We start from the raw sequence: 23587 nt of genomic DNA on the forward strand, positions 1-23587 counted from the left end.
ATTCATGTTCATTGAAAAGTTAGTAATAAACATTTCTACACAAGTATTTATGTGTATGAAGCATCTGTTTGCTTTAATGTAGACATTTCCTTGAGCGAGAATGACGTAGACTGAAACTTTGTCATACACCACGCCCACCAAAAGGGTACCCTTGGTAGTGGAAACGCAAGCCTGTTAAAGGTGACCCGTACCGTACCGTACCAGTCAGTGGAAACAAGCCATTAGATACAGAATATTGAGCTGAAGCTCAACTACAAAATACGCAAATCAAAATCGCAATATCTTTAACAAAATCGCCAAACCCCCAAATCGCACAGCCCTAATCATGACACATGAGACTAATGTTATGTAATGAACAAATAAACAATATTACAATAAAAATATTTTTGCCCTCTGTTAAAACTAATTTAAAATGAGCTTAAACACAATTCTGGAGTTTTTTTTTTTTTTTTTTTTGGAGAATCCCACATTTTATTTGATTTTTATGTTTTTTTTTTATGTTCAATCCACGTAAATTTGTTACATTAACTTAAGCGATTTGTATTGAGACAACATGAATAAATTGTGTGGAACCCTGCAATTTTTTTTACGGTGTACACATTATTATTACTACTTTTTAGATAGAATAGGAAAAATATATATTATTCTGTGCTGAAACAGGGATTTCTGGGAATGCCGTTTTAAAAAAAAAATTGTAACCGATTAGTTTTTTCACCAGCAAAAACTGCATATTTAACAATATTTTAGTGTAAAATCCTGTTAATAATCATTAACATGTTTTTCCATAGCATAGTTTTTTACCATTAATTTATTTTACAATGTATGTTATTTATAGATTAAATTATCGATTATTTTTCATGCATAGTCAAATGTACTCAAAAGGCATCTTTTCATTTTAGGAACAAAAAGAAAAGAAAACATACAAAGTAAAACATTTAAATTAAAAATTCGAGGAAATAAATTTAGTCCATTTTGGAATAAGACTGTAACATTAGAAACTGTGGAAAAAGTGAAGCGCTATGAAGACTTTCCGAATGCACTGTACATACACATACAATATAAAGCTATCAAAACAATGATATAATAATACCAGGTGATACAAGTTACAGGTAAATAGACCAAATATTCATATCAGCTCTCTTTAGAAATTCTACAAAGGGATTCCATATTTTGAAAAACGTCAGCTTTTATCTTAACTATATATATATATATATATATATATATATGTGTGTATATATGTATATATGTGTGTATATATGTATATATGTATGTATGTATATGGATATGTATGTATGTATATGTATGTATGTATGTATGTATATGTATATATGTATATGTATATGTATATGTATATATATATATATATATATATATATATATATATATATATATGTATATATATGTATATGTATATATGTATATGTATATATATATATGTATATGTATATGTATATATATGTATATGTGTATATATATGTATATGTATATATATATATATAATATTATTATTATTATTTATTTTTTTTTTTTCTTAAGCCAAAAGATGAAACAATTCTTGCAACCATTGTTTAAATGGGTCAAATATAAATTTTATTATGTTTAATCATCATACTGTAAATGTCATCTTTAGCATTATCATGTAGCACAGAATGTCTTGTCTAAGTTATAATGACTCCTCTTTTACATGTAAAGAAAAGCAACATTGAAACGTATTTGTTGACAAACCAGTGTTGCGAGGTGACTTTAACAAGCACAATGCCTTTAAACTCATATTTTAACACCTACGTGAAGATGGATAGTATTTTACCGGCTCTTTGCGTTGTGTTACTGGATCTCTGAGTTCACATCCTTGTAAATGGATGTTAAACCCAATCTTCTGGTTTTGAAAGAGGAGGGTGTGGCCTTTTTTTTTATTCATTTAAAGGAGGTCAGGGCTCTATTAAAAGATTTGTTTTGTTTGTTTATTTATGGAACAGAGTCTGCGCTGCTGCTGTGTATTAGAAATAGATGGCTGGGTGTGATCTGGAGATGCCACAAGTCTGAATTCAAGGCATTAAAGGTGTTCACTTGTATAGAAATGTGTTTGTTTAGCTATTGTAGTGTAGTTATTTATTGCCAAGCCAAGTTTAAATACTATTATTATTTATGTTTGTTAAGCTGTTGTGTTATATTTTTATTTATTGTATGTATTTATGTGTTTTATTTAATAATTTGTTGTTTTAAACTTTAATGTGTGTTTTGTTATTGGGAATTTATCGTGTTTTGTTCAGTGTTGTGTGTTTGCTTATTCAAAATAGTTTTTTATTTGGGGGGGGGATAGGGGGTATTAATGTTTTGTTTTTAAGTTGTTTTTAATGGTAGTGTTTTTATTTTCTTTTGTTTTGCTTGTTTTTATTTGTTATTTTAAGGTATTTTTAATGTTTTGCTTTTAACTTGTTTTTATTGGTAGTGATTTTATTTTATTTAGTTTTTTTATTTTAAGGTATTTTTTGTTTATATTTTGTTTTTAACTTGTTTTTGTTAGTAGTGTTTTTATTTTATTTTTTATATTGTTTTGCATGTTTTTTTATTTGTTATTTTAAGGTATTTTTGATTATGTTTTGTTTTACTTGTTATTGGTAGTGTTTTATTTTATTTTGTTTAGCTTTTTTATTTTTATTATAAGTTTTTTTTTGTATATGTTGTTTTCAACTTGCTGTTATTGGTAGTGTTTTTTATTTTATTTTGCTTTGCTTGTTTTTTATTTTTATTTTAAGGTATTTTTTGTTTATGTTTTGGTTTTAACTTGTTTTTATTGGTAGTGTTTTTTATTTTGTTTTGCTTGTTCTTTATTTGTTTTAAGGTATTTTTTGTTTATGTTTTGGTTTTAACTGGTTTTTAATGGTCGTGTTTTTGTTTATAATTAAAAAAAAATTTTTTTATTAAATTTGTTTTAATTTTAAGTTTTTTTTGTTTATGTTGTTTTTAACTTGTTTTTATTGATAGTGTTTTTTATTTTGTTTTGCTTGTTCTTTTTTGTATTTGTTTTGTTTTTAACTTGTTTTTATTTGTAGTTTTTTCTTTTGTTTTGCTTGTTCTTTTATTTTTATTTTAAGGTATTTTTTGTTTATCTTTTGTTTTTAACTTATTTTTATAGAAGGTGTTTTATTTTATTTTGTTTAGCTTATTTTGTTACTGTTTTGTGTTTTGACTTTATTTTGTTGTTTGTTTTTAGCGTTCATATTATGTTGTGAACTAAATTTGTTTTTTCATGGTGTTTTTAGTGTATTTTGGATAATTTTTTTATACTGGATATTTTCTTATATTGATGTTTATTTTTAGTTTTTTTATATTCTATTATTATTTTCATTGGGTTCTGTTTTGGTTTCAGTTTTTATGAGTAATTTTGCACTACACAAATGTGACAGCTATTTGCTACCAGTCCAAACCTTGTCTGGTTTTTGCTTCTTCAAACTGCTTTTCCACTGCTTGCTACAGTACGGTACAGTTCGTCATTGGCTTGATTCACTTTGGCTTGGTTTGCATCTCCATTGCAGTTTAGTACTGCTTTAAGTGTGTGGGGTTATCACTAGTTGTGCCGCCTCTACTACAGTGATTTACTGAAGCCCCCATCCATCCTGCAACTAAGAAGAGGAATGTCTGAACCTCTTTTACTGAATATAATGCTTCCATTTTAGGCATTTTTTTTTATTTTAAAGATATTTTTTGTTTGTATTTTGTTTTTAACTTGTTTTTATTGGTACTGTTATTTTATTTTGTTTAGCTCGTTTTGTGTTTTGATTTTATTTGATGTTTGTTTTTAGAATTCATGTTATGTTATGAACTTAATATTTTTTTCATGGTGTTTGGTGTAATTTTTGGTTATTTTTTATGTATACACTGGATATTTTGCTTATTTTGAGATTTATTTAATTTTTTTTTATATTCTATAATTATATTTTTTGGAATCTGTTTTGGTTTCAGTTTTTTTTTGTATGTTTTGCACTACACAAATAAGGCAGCTATTTGCTACCAGTCCAATCTGGTTTTTGCTTTTTTAAAACTGCTTTTCCACTGCATGCTAGGGTTCGGTAAAATTTGTCATTGGCTTGGCTCACTTTGATTTTATTTTGCTCGTCTCAGATTGCATCTGCAATACAGTTTAGTACTGAATTAAGTGTGTGAGGTTATCACTATAGTTGTGCCACCTCTACTACCATGACTTATTAAAGACTTTTTTTTTTTTTCCCCCTGGGTCGTCCCATCCATCCTTTTCCCATCTGTCCTGCAAGTTACTAAGCATGTGCTGATATAAGATTCAGACAGTATGATAATCTTGGATAAAAATATCACGGTATTGTTATTACTGCTCTAAAATATGTTCTTTTTAATTGTCTGGGTAAAAACAGCAACTTTTGTGTAAATACACAATATTTTATTTTAAGTAACATTTAACATGTTTTAGAACATGTCAAGCTAAATTATTTAAATAAATCATTGACTTCTGCTATCTTCATTAGTTTCAAAAACACTGATTTATTTACAACATTAAAAAAGCATCTTTTTTTTCTTTGGATATAAAGTAAGCCTTTGCACTGTTCAGACCTATAGTTGGTCTATATAGGATCTTGGTTTGGAAGTGATTTGTTTTTCAGATGTAAAAAAACTAAATAAAAAAAAGATCAGTTAAAACATATGAAATAATATTACATATATCGTAGGAACGGTATAACAACCTTTTTGTGGTTCTAAAACCTTGACATTTCCAAACTGCAGTTAACCTTGAAACCGATTATCGTTCCATGTCTACAACTAACAAGAGCAATGTCTGGACCTTTTTTAATGCTGCCATTTCAGGCGTCTTTGCCTTCAACTAGCATAAAACCAACAATATAATGCGATCCATCAATACAGCAGTGACTGCAGCTGACTATATATATATAACAGGATTGGTGTATTGTGTCGCAAACCCAATCACGTTGGTTGTGACTATTCTCTCCGACCAATTGGTCATCAGCAGTGTGTATGTACATTTTGGTAATGGTACGGCTCGCTTAAAACCACACCTACGGTGGTACTAACAAAGCACCATGTTAAATACTAGGTACAGAACGTAGTGGGAATCCTACCAAACCGGAAAATACCATGCAGTAGAAAAGCCCTTCAAGTTTGCAATTTCTGAATTGAAGAATACGTCTTAAACACCGGTGTTTAATAAAGTGTCCCTTTTTTCAGGTCGCTCAAGTGTCAACTATCAGATTCAAGAGACTCGCTCTCGGCTTTCCAAAACTGTAGACCAGATCTTGCGGGACAATGTGGCTCTGCCCTACTTCATTCAGTTCATGGAGACGCGCTCAGCCGAGCACCTGGTTCGCTTCTGGCTCGAGGCCGAAAGCTTTCGCTCTACCAGCTGGTCCCGGGTTAGGGCGCACAGCCTCAACTCAGTCAAACACAGCACCCTGGCCGAGCCTGCGACTGCCCTGGGATCGCCAGACTCACCCGACTCCCCAAACCACTCCAGCAGACCTTCAAATATGGAGGAGGGAGATGAAGAGGATGCTTTTTCCTCCAGGACGTCCTCCAGATCTCACACCCCCAGTCCCCAGGACACTAACTCTCACAGTGGGGCTCTGATGGGCCACAGAGACTCTGTTAGCTTTGATGGGACAGCTCGGCCCGGGACTCCTCAATTGCAGCCTGTGCTCCGATCAGAAACACCCACCAGACAGACCTCGTCCAGGACGGGCACACCTGTCAAAGGCCTTCGTGATCTCTCCGACAAACTTATGAAGAGTGAGTATCATTTTTGACAACCTTATTTACTTTCCGCTGAGTATGGTTGCTGCGTGATAAATATTGTCTGTGCTTTAATATTGGAATTAAAGGTCTCGTGAAATTAAAAAAAAACATTGTATGTCTGTTAGCTTTGGGGAAATCTATTAGCTAGTGTGCTCCAAAACAGTGACAAAATTTGTGTTTGTGTTTAGAAAATATAAACATGTAAAGCTTGTAGATTGTCACTTCCACTTAAATGGGTCAATGATTTTTTTCAGGTCACCTCATACTTCAGTCTCTTATCGAATCTTGTCCAGTCAAATGCTCTCTAGTATCAGTCCCGCCCCTTCAAGACACTTCATGTTTGCTTTACATTTGATGCTCTTGATCTCAAGCACTCTCACTGGCAGAGCTGTGATAATTTTTTTTTAAAGGGAGGATGTGTCTCGCCCTCTCTTTATTTTACAGTTGAGATTACATTAAACATGGAAAAATAACCCATTTTAAACCATTTCACGGGACCTTTAAGAATGTACGATATTGTATTTCTGTAAGTTTTGGCCAATAGCTGATGCTGATACCTCTTATTTGTGTGTCTTTTATATATAAAAGAAAAAAAGAGGAAATATAACCGAACAGATTCTGATTTAAGCGGTGTCTGCTTGGTGGATCTTCAAGGGTTTCTTTAAAGATTAGATTAGATTCAATTTATTGTCATCACACATGTACAAGTACAAGGCAATGAAATGCAGGTAACCACCGTCTTATCAAGTGGTAATTTGAAAAGCGTAATTTTAGTACAAGCCCTTTTAAATGTGTATTACTGAAGATTTCTTTATATGTTTTTTTATTACTTTGATGAACCCCTGGCTATGATAACGTCATATTTTCTTTTTTACCAGGTAGTTATTTCACATCACTGCCTGATTTAGGGTTATGGTGTTTCATTAAAAGTAAAAGCAAAATGATATTTGTTACCTGAAATAAGACAAACATAACTAATCTATGTACATACACTCACTGGCTACTTTATTAGGTACACCTGTCCAACTGCTTGTTAACGCAAATTTCTAATCAGCCAATCACATGGCAGCAGCTTAATGCATTTAGGCGAGCAGACATGGTCAAGACAATCTGCTGCAGTTCAAACCGAGCATCAGAATGGGGAAGAAAGGTGATTTAAGGGACTGAGTTTGAGTATTTCAGAAACTGCTGATCTACTGGGATTTTCACACACAACCATCTCTAGGATTTACAGAGAATAGTCCGAAAAATATTCAGTGGTTATTCTGTGGGCGCAAATGCCTTGTTGATGTCAGAGGAGAATGGCCAGCTGATAGAAAGACAACAGTAACTCAATAACCACTTGTTACAACTGAGGTCTGCAGGAGAGCATCTCTGAACACACAGCACCTTGAACCGTGAGGCAGATGGACTACAGCAGCAGAAGACCACACTGGGTGCCACTCCTGTCATCTAAGAACAGGTAATGGAGGCTACAATTCGCACAGGCTCACTAAAATTGGACAATAGAAGGTTGGAAAAACGTTGCCTGGTCTGTTGAGTCTTGATTTCTGCAGCAACAATTGGATGGTCGGGTCAGAATTTGGCGTCAACAACATAAAAGCATGGATCCATCCTGCCTTGTATCACCTGTTGAGGCTGGTTTTGGTGGTGTAATGGTGTGGGGGATATTCTCATGGCACACACTGGGCCTATTAGTACCAATTGAGCATCGTGTCAACACCACAGCCTACCTGAGTATTGTTGCTGACCATGTCCATCCCTTTATGACCACAGTGTACCCTTCTGATGGATACTTCTAGCAGGATAACGTGCCATGTCAAAGCGCAAATCATCTCAGACTGGTTTCTTGAACATGACAATGACTTCACTGTACTCAACTGACCTCCACAGTTACCAGATTTCAATCCAATAGAGGACCTTTGGGATGTGGTGGAACGGGATATTCACATCATGGATGTGCAGCCAACAAATCTGCAGCAACTGTGTGATGCCATCATTTCAATATGGACCAAAATCTCTGAGGAATATTTCCAGTACCTTGCTGAATCTATATCATGAAGGATTAAGGTAGTTCTGAAGACAAAAGGGCATCCAACCCAGTACTAGTAAGGTGTACCTAATAAAATGGCTGGGGAATGTATATTGCATTGTTATTGCGTACTTGCCTTTTACACTTTCTTTTCAGATGCACAATTCTTCATGCATTTTCTGTTCTTACAGTAGATAAACAGAAAAGTTACAGTTTGATCAACTCTGACATCTAGAAATGCCTTAGCTAAAAAAAAAAAAATGAAGTCTTTAAGCTGTAGGGTTTGCAGCACATTAGTAATTTTCACCAAACATGCTTTTTAATCTACACTTTAAACAGGAAATCCCTAATATCTGTAATTCTGTACTTAACTCCAATGGGTTTTTCCATGGTTAGTGGCCTTTTACCATTACAACATATTCCTTTTGTATTGGACGATGACTTTTAATATCCATACGGCATTGGTTTTATAGCCCTGGCTTGGTAAATGATCCCATTTAGCATCTTGGCAGAGGTGCACAATGAGCAGAAGTCAGGAGTTGAGTGTTCATTAATGGCTATAATACAAAGAAGATCCAGGCCGTAAAAGCAGTGAATGGAAAAAGCCAGTTGAGCCGAAAGACATCAAATCAGCTTAGAAGGAGAGTCAGATCCTATCAGCCCATGGCTTCTGTGCCGAGAGCCTTCGCTGTCTTAAAAGAGAACAAGTCTTTGTCCACTTCATTGCCTTTTATAAGCCTGGCGCTGGCTTCTCAAAGCACCTCAGATGGATTTTATGAAAAGTGCTTCAACATTTAAAACATGCTCTGATGAGATTCCTCATCTCATAGACCCCCATTAAACTCACACACTTTCAACATCAGTCTTGCTTCTAATGGCTGTTCGGCAGTCCATCCATCTGTTTTTGCCTCTGATGTGATATTATTTATTCAATACAACATTTCAGTAAATAATAACTTAATATAAATTCATAGTTTTGTCAGTACCTATGACTATTTCGACTTCAGTTCAATTTGTTTATTTCTATAGCGCTTTTACAATGTAAATTGTATCAAAGCAGCTTAACATGAATATTCTAGTAAACTGAAACCCTATCAGTCCAGTTTAGTTTAGTTTAGTTCAGCGTGGTTTAATTTTCACGGCTGAAAGTCCAAACACTGAAGAGCAAATCCATCAATGCACAGCTCCACAGGTCCCAAACCATGGAAGCCAGTGGCGAGGAACTAAACTTTACCAATTGACAAAAGTGAAGGAAAAACCTAGAGAGAAACCAGGCTCAGCTGGGCAAATCCATTTTTCCTCTGGCCAAACTTCGTGTGCAGAGCTGCAGTCTAGGCGCCGGAGGCTGGAGAACGCTGGACGTCCATCATGGAGAAGCTGCAGGTGTGAGTAGGTCATCGGTGGGTCTTCAGGCTGGCCCATGGGATCAATGCAGAGACTAGTTTGTAACTGGGTCTTTTAAGAAAGTCTCGTGTTCTCCTCTTCTCCATGACCGCCACAGCATCTGCTTGGGATATGGTCTGGTCCAGAATTATGAATACCTCTTATGGCCCATGTCCACTGAGTGGTACGGTACGTTTTGGTACACTTTTATGGCTGTTTCCACTGTCAAAAGGTACCAAAAAGCGAACTGTACCATACTACTTTTTGGGTACCCTTTTGAAATGGTACCTAAAATGACAAAAGGGAACCAAAAGGTGGTGCTAGATGCGCAGCTGAATGCTATTGGTCACTAGCACGTACACAAGCAGGAGAATGAAAACAAAGGAACCATATTTTAATGTTTATTAAAATATGAACAATTATTTTACCACAGTTTTCTTTGGCGTTTCAGGGCTCATCTATTGCTCCTGACGGCGCTTGCATTAAAACAGCATCTCGTTTTACACTTGAACAAGTACATAAATGCTAGCATCTATTTAACTCATTATATTTTAATTAAATTACATTATCGATGCTGTAAAAGGAACCCAATGAAGAGTCAAGCTTTAAATAGGAATTTAACAAAACTCTATGCTAATGGTCTCGACGCTAGTAGTCTAATGCGATTTAATGATTTATGCTAAGCTAAGCTAAAAGTGCTCGACCCAAAGATCAACTTGTAAAATGAGCCTATTTCCATTAGGCGTTCCTTTAAGAACCCTTTTCCACTATAAATTAATTTGAACCGTTTTGTGCATTGGAAACATTCAGTGCATACATGAACACCTATGATTCTAATAAATATTAAAAACAATTCTCTGACAAGCACTCTGACATGGTCGTCATGATGAAATATGTCCATCCTGTATATGAGTTTGATATTAATGTTTAACAAGCTGTAGACATTAGATTTGTCCCTAGGCCTTTGCTTGAAGTGTCCCAGTCATTTGTTTGATTAATAGTGACACTTAAGCACACATGAGGCTTTGATGAATAGCCGTAACTGAAATGTGAATTAAAAGTCTGTAAAGAGGGTGTTTGCTGTGAGAGGAGTATGAAATGTCCTTCAACTTTTTTCCTCTGCATCCAATTTCATTCACTTTATATATGTATTTTTTCCAATTATTGTTTTTTTAACCATTGTTTTGTAGGTATAGAGAGAGATGCCGTTAACATTTTCACTAAGTACATATCTCCTGATGCTGCTAGACCGATTCCCATCACCGAACAGATACGCAATGACATTGTGGGTAAGAGAATTTCTTATCACAATGACCTCGGCGTTTAATGGCTGCTGAATGAGTGCTTCTCTGTGTTTGGACAAGATACTTTATATTTGTAGGAGATACTGGGTGATTAGAAAATGGGGGTTTGGTTTTGTAGATTCATCCGCTGGAAGCTTGGTGTCTTTGAACACCTTATTTTGATTGGTAACAACTTCTTGTGGCATATTTTCAATTGGCTGGAATGAAGCTCTCTAGCATGTGTGAGCACTTAATATGTGTATAATCCAAATTTACGATATTTATTTTGCTAATGCACACTGTTATTCTTTAGGTGAATAATTCATCTGCGTAAGTGAATCCACTGAATTATAATTTTTTTGATGATCTTCGAAGTCTGACCATTTACTTCTGCATTTGGAGGGGTGGTTCTTTTCTGTTGACGCCAGATTGATGGCTTCAGCCACAATATTTTTAACCCCACCCCTCTTACCGTTAGTTTGCTATGAGAGAAGGATAAGAAAACCACGCCCCCTACTCAATATTCAGTTTCAGTTGGAAGTACATCAGCATACTGAACTAAAAATCTTAGCAACTTCCGGTTCATGCAGACTTTAAACATGTTTAGTAAGAGTTTTTAAGCATATTTTAGACACTTTATTTTTTCCTTTTGTCAGCAAAAATCTGTGGGGAGGATGGCCAGGTGGACCCAAACTGCTTCGTCATTGCACAATCTGTTGTGTTCTCCATCATTGACCAACAGTAAGTAATTTTAGTCACAATATCTTCACAAATGTTCCTGTCATTTTTGTGTGGATTTATCACTCTTTGCATTTAGTGTGCTGAAAGGAATAGTTCACCCAAAATTTGCTTTTAATTTGCTTGTCCTCTGTCTATCTCAGAGATGTCCAAACTTGGGCCTACGGACCAAGTTTTGACCATGGTAACCATGATTTGGCTCACCATCCCACATGAGAATTATGAGGAGGGTTGGGGCGAGGGGTGTAACTGATCAAGTTTGATCTGTGATTCGTACGGATCACAACCCATGGTTTGGAACACATGTGACCTCTGGATTAATACAATAATTACATTTTTTTTTACTTGTAGATTAATCCTAAATTTGTAACAATCGCAGAGAGATCACCTCTCGTTTCTTTCAAATCACTTGTATGACAGCATTTAGGCTTTGCTGTAAAATATAATGATGACGTAAGAAGTTGTAGTAAGTTATTGGGCATGTGGTGGGTTTCTTAGGTTATTAAAGGTGTTTTCTGTCACTACTTGTTTAGCCTGCATTGATGCATTGAATGTAAGCTGCACAATTAATCATTAAAAGGCAGAGATCTTAACACCCATGCAACATAAATTATACAGGGTGTCCGTGGGGTATTAAAAAGTATTAAAAGTTGATGAATAAATTATGAGAAAATTAAGGCCCTTAAAAGGTATTAAAAAGTCTTAATCCAGTTTTTATGAGGTCTTAAATTTTCTTCAAACGTTGTCCAAATTTTTGTTCAAGTATTTGACTGCAAAAAAGCATAAATATATTTATTTTCCTCAAATGGTTCGGGCCGGGTGCGTCTGGCCAAGCTCCCCTGTCCGGGTGGTGTCAAGTAATTTGCGACAAACGCCGGAAGGTGATGTGACACTCTCCACATAGTGGGACCATAGAGCAGGGCTATTCAATTGGCGATCCGCGAGGCAATTTGTTCCGGCTCTCCAAATAGTGTGACCAAGACATATAAAATAAATTAAGTTCAGTTGAAAAACGGCTGCTATGGTTATGAGGTGACGTGCGTCTGTTCAATACAGCACAAGCTGCAATTGAAGGTTGCGCAGAGAGTGAGTCACCTGACATTAAGCGAGTGAGTGGTGCGAGCAGCCGAAAACATTCGGATATCTAAGCTTTAAATCTTCTCAACGCCACATTTCTGTTGCACGGAACGAAACTGCTGCAACTAAACAAAGTTATGCCACCTGTGCGCTAGTTTAAAGTTCCGATCTTATATCACATATCGCGTCTCATCCGCACGCAAGTTTGTTATTTCCAAAATTAGAATATATACCAATATGTGGTAGAAAACATCTTACGCTGTAGTGATGAGAGTTATGTGTGGCTTTCAGTGCAATGTAAACAAAAGATACGTTAGACGAATTATTACAAATTATTAAAATGATTATGTATGTATGAACGCAGATGATAACTACAGTTCATTTAAATACTTGCCTAATATAAAGCTTAAATTTACATTAGACGTGATAACCGTGAAGCCATGATTATTCTTCAGACTATAATTGTACAACCAAAATCTATAATTGTTGCATTCCTAATTGTTATGCAGTTCAAAACATAACATAGCAATGCACTGCTTTTGTTGTGCATTGAAATACAACATTTGAATATATAAAAAAAAAAAGCCACATTGTACAATGCAATGATATTATGTAGTTTCAAACAGCAATATATTAACATTTTAAGGTAGAAAAATACAACGTGGGTGTCTTAAGGAGCAAAAATACAGCATATGGGCTCCTATATTGCTGTTGTGTCATCACTCATATTGCAAGTCATATCTCTCCAGCCCCTCATTTGGGATGCTTTTCATAAACTGGCCCCCATCACAAACTAATTGAATAGCCTCACTAGAGAAAAACAGACAAAATGGGATAATGCAAGTTTGCATACTCCTGGTTGGATAAAGTTTGAACAATGTCTGAAGCCTGTCGCTGAAAACAACTGCGTCATTTATTCTTTCAAGGTTTGTTTCTTCCGAGCTTATCTAAGTTCTGTTGCACGGTTGTGCTCCATTCATTTATTTAACTACAACTGTTTATTAACAACTGCTTATTAAGTTAAAGGTTTGATACTGATTAGAACTTCAAGTGGCGATGAGGTCTTAAAATATTCGGAGGTCTGTAAAAAATCTTAAAAAGGTATTGAAATTTTCTTTAAGGATTCCTGCATATACCCTGTTATAAATGATGGTGATTTGCATATGTTTATTAATTCTTCAAAACACTCAAAAATGAAAGTTGAGTTTTGGCAGCAATTATTTAACCAATAGGTGGCCATCAAAAATATGCCACCAAATACTTCTTCAAAAATTATCCATCTAGCAATGAAAAATGAAGTTTTATGAGTGAATAGCTGAATCATTTGCCGAAAATGAGACTAAAAATAAATAGGGGTTGTACAAATTTGTACATATTGTTCAACAGTTCTAACATTGAATTTCTTACCGTACTGGTTATTTTACTATTTATTTTTATTCAGCTGTTTATTTCTTCATTTTTTAAAAATAAAATTACAGGTTCTCAGTTCTGTTTGTTAAAACCAAAAGTGTCTTGCAGTGCTGTTTTTGTAATGAATGAAAAGTAAATAAAATTTTTCTCCTCTTTTTGGCTGATCCAAAAAGTGACAAAAAAAAACACCATGTGATCCGAACCTGTGAGATTTGTGATCCGTTACACCACTAGTTGGGGCAAATGCCTTTAACAGAGATTGTGATTCCTAATTTAAAGTAACTTTTTTTTGTTTGTTTTATTCCTGAGCTACAAAAGAGCAAACTGAAAATAAATGTTTCAATTAAATAATGTAAATGAATCTGATTTTTTTAAAAAACATAATACTGTCACTCAACTGATAGAGGACAATGCAGAAGACATTGGTCAGCAAATCAAGGCGCAGCTTGGTGCAGCTTGACTCCATTAATGTAACTCCATTCTATTATAAATGGGATTGTTTTTTTGCTGTAATAAGTTCATTATAAAATGTAAAAATATATACTGCATTAGATAATATAAAGCAATGTTTTCTATTAATTTTTAATTAGATTGGGGTGGGTGAAATATCTTAAATGTTTTTATCTTATTGCATTAAGATAATAAAACATTTTTATCTATGTTTTTTTTTTTTTTTTTTAATAATTACTCCTATTTAATCGACATACAGACATTGGCTTATCCTGCTTCTTCCTGCAATTACAAATGTCCGGCATCTCTTTCGCAGGCACTTTATTGAGTTTTTGCGCAGCCATTATTTCTGTAAGTACCAGATCGAGGTGCTGACCAGTGGTTCGGTGTTCCTGGCGGACATCCTGTTCTGCGAATCAGCCCTCTTCTACTTCTCTGAGGTGAGGACACTCTTAAAGGAATTAATGCTACTTTAAATATGGTTAACTTGTAGTTAACTGAAATATATGTGAAGGTATCCTTTTTAGATGTGTTTTAAATTATATATGTATAGATGTTGCATAATATATGACGTGCTTTACTTTTTAAACGTGCTTTAAAATTGGATTTTAAGTGTTTTATGGGTCCAGATATTATGTGTCCCGTTTGAAGTTAAATTTATGCATGGAGCTGTCTAAGCACAGGAAATATGCTGAGCTCGACAGTCTGCCCAAAACCTGTTTCTAAATGTACCAAAAGTGCAAGTGTGCGTATAAATTGATGGATTTCTGATCCAAGTGCATTTAAAGTGGCAAGGGATTATAAAGTGGGATTGAAACCTAATTCAAAGTATATATATGTGTGTGTGTGTGTGTGTGTGTGTGTGTGTGTGTGTGTGTGTGTGTGTGTGTGTGTGTGTGTGTGTGTGTTTATGTGTCAATGCAGTACATGGAAAAAGAGGATGCGATGAACGTGCTGCAGTTCTGGCTGGCTGCAGAAAACTTTCAAGATCAGTTGGCTGCCAAAAAAGGCCAGTATGATGGACAGGAAGCCCAGAATGATGCAATGATCCTTTATGACAAGTACGTCCGTTTTGAACTTCAGTATTGTCACTTGAACCTAGTATTAGGGATGGTTGTCAAATTGGAAAGTCATCCATAAATTGAGTTTTTAATTGTTATTTTAAATAAAGGTACTATGAAAAATGAAAAACTTTGCATAACTTCTCTTTTTTGGGAAATTATTTGATAATTTAGAAGTAAAATAAAAGCTTATTTTCTGTTAGAAAAGTTAATTTTGTTGGTAGTTGATTTACATTTGTCTGATTGTCTAGAAATGACCGCCCTATTTTTTGTTGCCAGTCAATCAAATGGTATTTTTCTTAAAAGTTACTTATTCATTGCAAGGCTGTATTAATTAAGAATTACAGTAATACTGTGTAATTTTATTTAAGTTTTTCCATAATGCTAATGTTTCAGACAAAGAAAATAAAGAATGTCCCAGCCAATCACCTGACTCTAATCCAATAGAAATACAAAACTAAAAATCAGATTAGTGCAAGTGCATCCGGAAAGTATTGATAGCACTTCACATTTTCCACATTTTGTTATGTTACAGCCTTATTCCAAAATGGATTAAATTGATTTATTTCCTCAAAATTCTATACACAATACCTCATAATGACAATGTGAAAAGATTTTTTGAAATTGTTGCAAATGTATTATTAGATAAAAAAACTGAAAAATCACCTGAACATAAGTATGCACAGCCTTTGGCGTGAAGCTCTAAATTGAGCTCAGGTACATTCTGTTTCCACTGATCATTCTTGAGATGTTTCAGCAGCTTAATTGGAGTTCACCTGTGGTAAATCCAGTTGATTGGACATGATTTGAAAAGGCATACACCTGTCTATATAAGGTCCCAGGGTTGACAGTGCATGTCAAAGCACAAACCAAGCATGAAGACAAAGGAACTGTCTGTAGACCTCAGAGACAGGATTGTCTCGAGGCACAAGGCTGGGAAAGGTTTGAGAAAAACGTCTGCTGCTCTGAAAGTTCCAATGAGCACAGTGGCCTCCATCATCCTCAAGTGGAAGCTGGCCAACCATCTAAGCTGAGTGATCGGGTAGAAGGGCTTTAGTCAGGGAGTTGATCAATAACCCGATGGTCACTCTGTCTGAGCTCCAGCGTTCTTCTGTGGAACCATCTGTGCAGCAATCCACCAATCAGGCCTGTATGGTAGAGTGGCCAGACGGAAGCCACTTCATAATAAAGGGCACATTGCAGCCCTCCTGGAATTTGCCAAAAGTCATCTGAAACAAAATTCTCTGGTCTGATGAGACTAAAATTGAACTCTTTGGAGTGAATGCCAGGCGTTACGTTTGGAGAAAACCAGGCACCACTCATTACCAGGCTAATACCATCCCTACAGTGAAGCATGGTGGTGGCAACATCATGCTGTGGGGATGTTTTTCAGCAGGAGGAACTGGAAGACTAGTCAGGATAGAAGGAAAGATGAATCCAGCAATGTACAGAGACATCCTGAATGAAAACCTGAGTGCTCTTGACCTCAGACTGGGTAACCGGTTCATCTTCCAGCAGGACAATGACCCAAAGCACACCACAGAAATATCAACGGAGTGGCTTCACAACAACACGGTGAATGTCCTTGAGTGGCCCAGCCAAAGCCCAGACCTAAATCCTATTGAACATCTCTGAAGAGATCTGAAAATGGCTGTACACCGTCGATTCCCATCCAACATGATAGAGCTTGAGAGGTACTGCAAAGAGGAAAAATTCCCAAAGACAGGTGTGTCAAGCTTGTGGCATCATATTCAAAAAGACTTGAGGCTGTAATTGCTGCCAAAAGGTGCATCAACAAAGTATTGAGCAAAGGCTGTGAATACTTATGTACATGTGTTTTTTCAGGTTTTTTATTTTTAATAAATTTGCAACAATTTCAAAAAATCTTTTTTTCCACATTTTCATTATGGGGTATTGCGTGTAGAATTTTTAGGAAATAAATGAATTTAATCCATTTTTGAACAAGGCTGTAACATATAAAAAAAAAATTGGAAAAAGTGAAGTGCTATGAATACTTTCTGGATGCATTGTATATATTGAGTTTCCTTCATGATCGACTAGTCATTCAGGCTAGTAATTTTGCACATGCATCTCTCTACTGTTTAGTATGTACCAACATCATAATAATTACTCTCGGTAGACGTGGCTCAACAAATCATGTTATCTGTTTAGGTATTTTTCACTCCAAGCAACAAATCCACTGGGTTTTGGTGACTCTGTACGGATGGAGATTGAATCTAATATCTGTCGAGAAGGCGGACCTCTTCCAAACTGCTTCAACACTCCACTGAGACAGGCCTGGACCACCATGGAGAAGGTCAGTTATGTCGTCATAATAATTTACCAAAAAAATGGGATTGGCCCTAAGAATAATCCTACTCAATATTTCATGTTCTCTCAACCTCAGGTTTACATGCCAGGCTTTCTGTCAAGCAACCTTTACTACAAGTATTTAAGCGACCTTATTAACTCTGTACGGGTGGATGAGTTCATTGGAGGAAATGCCAACACTCCGAACCAGGGCTGGACCCAGGAAGGCGAGCGCAACTCGAGCGTTACAGAAGGGTCACACGTTCAGGTGATTCACTGGAGGCCCATGTTGCTTAATTTTATAAGGGTTCATTGACAATATAGTGCACAAATGGGTTACTTTTTTCCTGATGTTTAAATTTTAACACTTTCAATTGCAGCAAGGTACTAAAAAAGCAGCAATCAAGATCTTGAAGAACTTCGATGAGGCGATAACGGTGGATATCGCCAGTCTGGATCCTGAGTCCCTCTATCAGAGACCATATGCTGGGTGAGTCTGAATACTACACTTCTAGACACTAGATTGATGGACCATTAGCATATTCAGGGTTCAACAGTAAGGCTCAGTCATTAGTTGGTCATGCATATGTTTTTCATGCACTGAATGTTTTTCACACATATATTAAATAACGGTTTCCATTAACTCAGGATTAATGAGGAGTTGTTGTTTTTTTGTTTAATTTATTCTTTCGAATTGCATTATGGGACCCTGATCTCAGCTCTGTCTGTGTTGAAAGTATGTGTTTTACCAAAAAAGTCCATATAGGGGTGTGAAGATAATTACGTTACCACAGTAATGAGATGTCAGCTGCAGTGATGTGGTTATTACAATCATCACCGCCCTTTTTTATTTTCCGTTTTTTTTTGCTTGGTATTGTTTTGTATTATTTTGTGATAAAGGCAATAATTGTTTCTTTTTCTCTTTGGTCTTTTGTTTAGGGTTTTCAAAAAAAAAAACGTCTTGCGCAAGATAGAGGGACAGTCAATTAAACATAGGGAATATTTTTTTTGGTGTCTTATTGTTTTTATTATTATTAATTAAATCCTAGGTTTCAGTAGGCCTACTTGTTTGCATATATATGCATATGCATATACATATTAGTCACTTAAATGTGCAGTATGTAAGTTTGACACCCAGGGGTTGAACTAGGTATTAGGTATTCCTGGATCAAAACAAATGCAAGCACAGGTTGCCAGATTGAGGAGTGAGTCTGACAATAGAGCATAAAGGCTGATTTAAGTCATGTTCTAAATAAAAGCAATGGCACACGATAGAAGGAATATTTTCCATATTAAAAATCATTTTTGTCCTCACCAACACCTCGAATTGATATATTAGAAATGGCTTTGTTTACCTCAGGTACACCTCATGTGCTTTATTCAGTGTTTAATGCTAATAATGTGAACTTTAATGGCATTTATTGCCATTCTACTGAAAGCAGCAGCAGATAGTTCACCTCAAATTTTGAAAATTAAATAAACCGTTGGAAATTAAACTTCAGAACTGTGAAATGATGCAAACCAACACATACCAGTGAATCAGCATGTGCATTTAATAATGTTCAAGAGGTTTAATATGTATTAATTCGATTATAAACCTTATTATTTCATAAGAGATTGCATAATCTGTGCTTCTGAATGGCTATATTTAAAATTCTTTTGTGTTTCGTCTAGTGCAAACAGCCAAATTGCTTATCACTGCAAATCTCTGCATATAGCTAAATATTTATAATATTAAATATTTACTAACTATTTTTATATTTCCTTCTTACATTATTTATTAAAATTACAAGAGTTTTTCTAAATATTTCGGTGAAATGTGAAAATGAAAGTGAGGCATGGACATTCACAGGTGGTCTATACATTTATAGGCTGTATTACCAAATGATTGTATTTTAGGGTGATGACTTAATTAAATATGATGACACATTCAAATTATTTCGGAGTGTTTAAAAGTTCTTATTAAAAATCTTTGTCCTTTTAAAAATTATTTTACAATATTGTTACAATTATTGTTGTTTACCCTAAAATACTATACACTTGTAAGAAAATATCAGCAGTTTGTTTGTATATATATATATATATATATATATATATATATATATATATATATATATATATATATATATATATATATATATATATATATATATATATATATATACATATATATATATATACATATATATATATATACATATATATATATATATATATATATATATATATATATATATATATATATATATATATATATACATATACATACATATATATATATATATATATATATATATATATATATATACATATACATATACATATACATATATATATATATATATATATATATATATATATATATATATATATATATATATATATATATATATATATACTGTATGCAAAAGCCACTTAACACCACCAAAAATTAGCTAATTACACTGAGCGAAAGCTTTAGGCACATAGTACATGTTCAACAAATATTTTTGCTTCAAATCATCTGAATCCCAGCGTCAAACCCTTCAGAAATAACAGTTTGTTTTCAAAAGCCTCTAAACGCCACTTGCCTTTGACAGCAAAAGCTGCTATATCCTGAGAACCAATCAGAAGACGTGTGTTTTCAATGTAGCAGATACACCGGCTTTTATGAGGAGAGTGTTTTATTCCTCTTCCGATTAAGATTTTAAAAGATTTGATGTTTGATGAACTGCATAGAACTGTCAGTGAAAGCCAAATGAAAACGTCCCTTACCTTATATATACATCTCAGACGCACACAATAATGAGATTTGAGTTTTTATTGCTGGCTTGAACAACTAAAATCCTTTCTGAAGAATGATCCTTTTTGCTGATGTTCCTCATGTTATACACACAATTTCACTTAATTTAGACCCAGCTTCAGTCTTTCTTGCTTTTATCTCAGAAGAATGACCTTTGGAAAGGTGAATGAGCTGGGCCAGTTCATCAGAGAGGCTGAGCCAGAACCAGATGTGAAGAAGTCCAAGGGTATGACACACTCGCACACATTGGCTCTTAAAGAATGTTTTCTTTTCTCTCAGAAACACATGCAGACACACTCTTGCACATGTTGTGTATTCTGTGAGTTGGCTCTCGGTTATGAGTGACTTGTGCTTGAAGAGCTTTTGTAGTCTTCAGTTTGAGAGTGGAGAGGGTGTTGCCATGGCGATAAGTAGCCGATGATGTGTGTGATTGCTGTGAAGAGCAGTGAAAAAAGCAGGATTCGCAGCTCTGTCCGGCTCGCTCACACTCTCGCTTTGTTCCCTTTCTAACAGGTTCCATGTTTTCTCTAGCAATGAAGAAATGGGTTCAAGGAAACTCAGATGAGGTGTGCTCCTGCCGTTTGCTTTTAAGTTACATGTACAATAATTTATAAGGACATGATGTGGATTAAATTTTTTTTAATGTGTTTTGATGTTCACTTATAATGCTAATAAAGTTTTCATATGTTACTTTGATTTCACATGTCATGACCCCTATAATGTATTTTAAATGGAGTGTAGAGGATTTCAGCTTAGTATGGTTCATGGTATATATATTTTTTTGTTGTTTTTCAGGCACAAGAAGAGATGGCATGGAAGATCGCAAAGATGATCGTCAATGATGTCATGCAGCAGGGACACCATGGAAGCCCTGAAGTAAAAGCAACAAAAGTACATTTATATTAGTTTTGTCCTCACATTCACCAGATTTATGGCCCGTTTCAACTGAGTGGTGCGGTACGTTGCGGTTCAGGACGCTTTTATGGCCATTTCCACTGTCAAAAGATAACTAAAAGCGAACTGTACTGTACCACTTTTTGCTTTCCCAGCACAACAAAAGGGTACCAAAAGTCGGAGCAGTTAGTTAGTCTGTAGTTTTTATTCTATATTTTTGTGGTCCTATTTGATCAGTTATTGTTTGGTAGCACTTTGGTTTGGGGACCAATTCTCACTATTACTACTTGCTGATTAGCAAAGCATTACTAGAGTATTGTCTGTTATTCTGCATGACCATATTTCATATCTCTTAAAGGGATAGTTCACCCAAACATTTAAAATTCTGTCATCAGTTTTGCTCCAAACCTGTTTGACTTTCTTCATTCCGTTTGAATTACCTTAATTCGAACACAAAAGAAGATATTTTGAAGAAGGCTGGAAACTGGTAACCATTGACTTGCATAACATTCGTTTTTTTATTATGAATGTCAATGGTCACAGGTTTTTAGATTTCCTCCATATTTATATTAAAGGAAATATTTTCTTTTGTGTTCAACAGAATAAAGAGACCACTTGAGGTTGAGTAAATAGTGAGGATTTTTTTGTATTTTTAGGTGAACTATGCATTTGAAATGATATAAAGATTATGTGGATGTAAAAGACAGCCGTACTTGCAACAGTGAATTTTTATTTATTTATTATTATTTTTTTTTAAACAAAAAATTTCTGTATTAACTACCAATAAACAAACAAACAGATTTTAAAAATGTGTTTTAAAAAATTGTAAAAATTTTTTAACATTTTAAAAGTGATGTTTGATCTATTTTAACACATTTAATTAATTTACTGTACATAGAAATTGTAAAGAAATATATAGACAATTTACCAGATGGAAAACATGATCAACATGTCAAAAACATATTTCAAAAAACACTCAACAATTAACTTTTACGATTAAAACATTCGATTATAAATGTTTTAGAATAAAAACGGTAATAATTCATGTTTTTATGAGTTAAATGTTTTACTTCTGCATTAAAAACATTTTTAAAATATATTTTTTATAAAAAATATATTAATAAAATATTTTTTTCTTTAAAAGCAGCCTGAAAAATAACCTTATATCACTGCTGTTGCGAATTGTATCTTGTACAGACTGATGCTGATTTAGGCTTATTCTGCAGGCCGGGCTGAACTACTTATATTTTTAACCATACAGTGGTCCCTCACTATAACGCGGTTCACCTATTGCGGTGTCGCTTATTTATTTATTTTTTGTGCAATTTGACATGCTTTTTTTTTGACAGCGCATTGTGTTCTGAATCCTGATTGGCTGTAGAGCATTGTCAATCAATCTCCTCTGTGTCTCCTGTACAGTACAGAATGCGTTCAGCTTGCCAAATTACATAAATCTTCGATCGCTAACAATTTGAATTCCAACAAGGATGCAAAGAGGGTTGTAACTGTCTGCAGCAAGACATCGTAAAAGGGGTCGCACACTGTGTGTGCCGCAACACGCAGTGCCATGCGTTTTAGAATTGGAAACATAGGTTTATATTAGGGTATGCACACCGGCGCCGCAAGTCGGCGTCTGTCTGCGGTGCCCAACTACGACTCAGGACACTGTTCATTTTTCTGCCATGCCACAGAGCCCCATCTGAATACTTTCATTTTAAATAACATGCGAATGTGTATGTCCAGTGTGTGTTACTTCCAATTGACATGTGCGCGGCGCATCTGGTGTGCTTTAGTTTTGTGGATCAGTGACTGTAGGAAAAAGAACATTTCGCTGGATGCCAACATTGTCCACACAAAAGCTAAAAAGCTTTATGAACCTTTTGCTGACAGAGATGAATGTTTGCTCCTGACAACAGGTTTTAATCTTTGGTTTCATTCTATAATACTGGACTTATTTTTCTACAAAGGTTTCAACTTTGAGAGTGTTTAACCAAGAGAGAAAATGTTGAAAATGTTAATGCCTGTCTGAGAAAAGTGTATAAAGTGTAGAGTGAGGGGTTTTACAACCCTAAAACATCTATAATAATTGTAAAACATAAGGCATACTACTTTGCGAATTTCGCCCATTGCAGGGTGATTTTTAGAAAGTAATAAACGAGGACCACTGTGTATCTTTTAGCTATTTATCTATATTCATTCATTCATTTTCCTTCATCTTAGTCTCCATTTCAGAGGTCGCCACAGTGGACTGAACCGCCAACTATTCCGGCATATGTTTTACACAGTGGATGCCCTTCTAGCGGCAACCCAGTACTGGGAAACACCCATACACGTACACTCATACACTAAGGCCAATTTAGTTCATCATATAGCACATGTCTTTGGGATG

General features: G+C 34.9%; 1 protein-coding gene across 3 annotated transcripts in view; it reads left to right on the forward strand.

The window, feature by feature from the left end:
* Positions 1 to 23587, forward strand: part of akap10 (A kinase (PRKA) anchor protein 10) — a 38622-nt gene that overhangs the window by 12360 nt on the left and 2675 nt on the right. Inside the window, exons 4-14 of one of the 3 annotated variants that reach the window (XM_056458651.1) lie at positions 5215 to 5772; positions 10384 to 10482; positions 11133 to 11217; positions 14468 to 14591; positions 15076 to 15212; positions 17385 to 17529; positions 17620 to 17790; positions 17903 to 18012; positions 20448 to 20530; positions 20818 to 20870; positions 21100 to 21195. In XM_056458651.1, coding sequence (XP_056314626.1) covers positions 5215 to 5772; positions 10384 to 10482; positions 11133 to 11217; positions 14468 to 14591; positions 15076 to 15212; positions 17385 to 17529; positions 17620 to 17790; positions 17903 to 18012; positions 20448 to 20530; positions 20818 to 20870; positions 21100 to 21195 — 1661 coding nt within the window. The remainder of the gene's footprint in view (positions 1 to 5214; positions 5773 to 10383; positions 10483 to 11132; positions 11218 to 14467; positions 14592 to 15075; positions 15213 to 17384; positions 17530 to 17619; positions 17791 to 17902; positions 18013 to 20447; positions 20531 to 20817; positions 20871 to 21099; positions 21196 to 23587) is intronic. The other 2 variants (XM_056458653.1, XM_056458652.1) reach the window with 2 other exon arrangements.

This window comes from Danio aesculapii, chromosome 5 (genome assembly GCF_903798145.1).
Source record: "Danio aesculapii chromosome 5, fDanAes4.1, whole genome shotgun sequence".
NCBI classification, from domain to species: domain Eukaryota; kingdom Metazoa; phylum Chordata; class Actinopteri; order Cypriniformes; family Danionidae; genus Danio; species Danio aesculapii.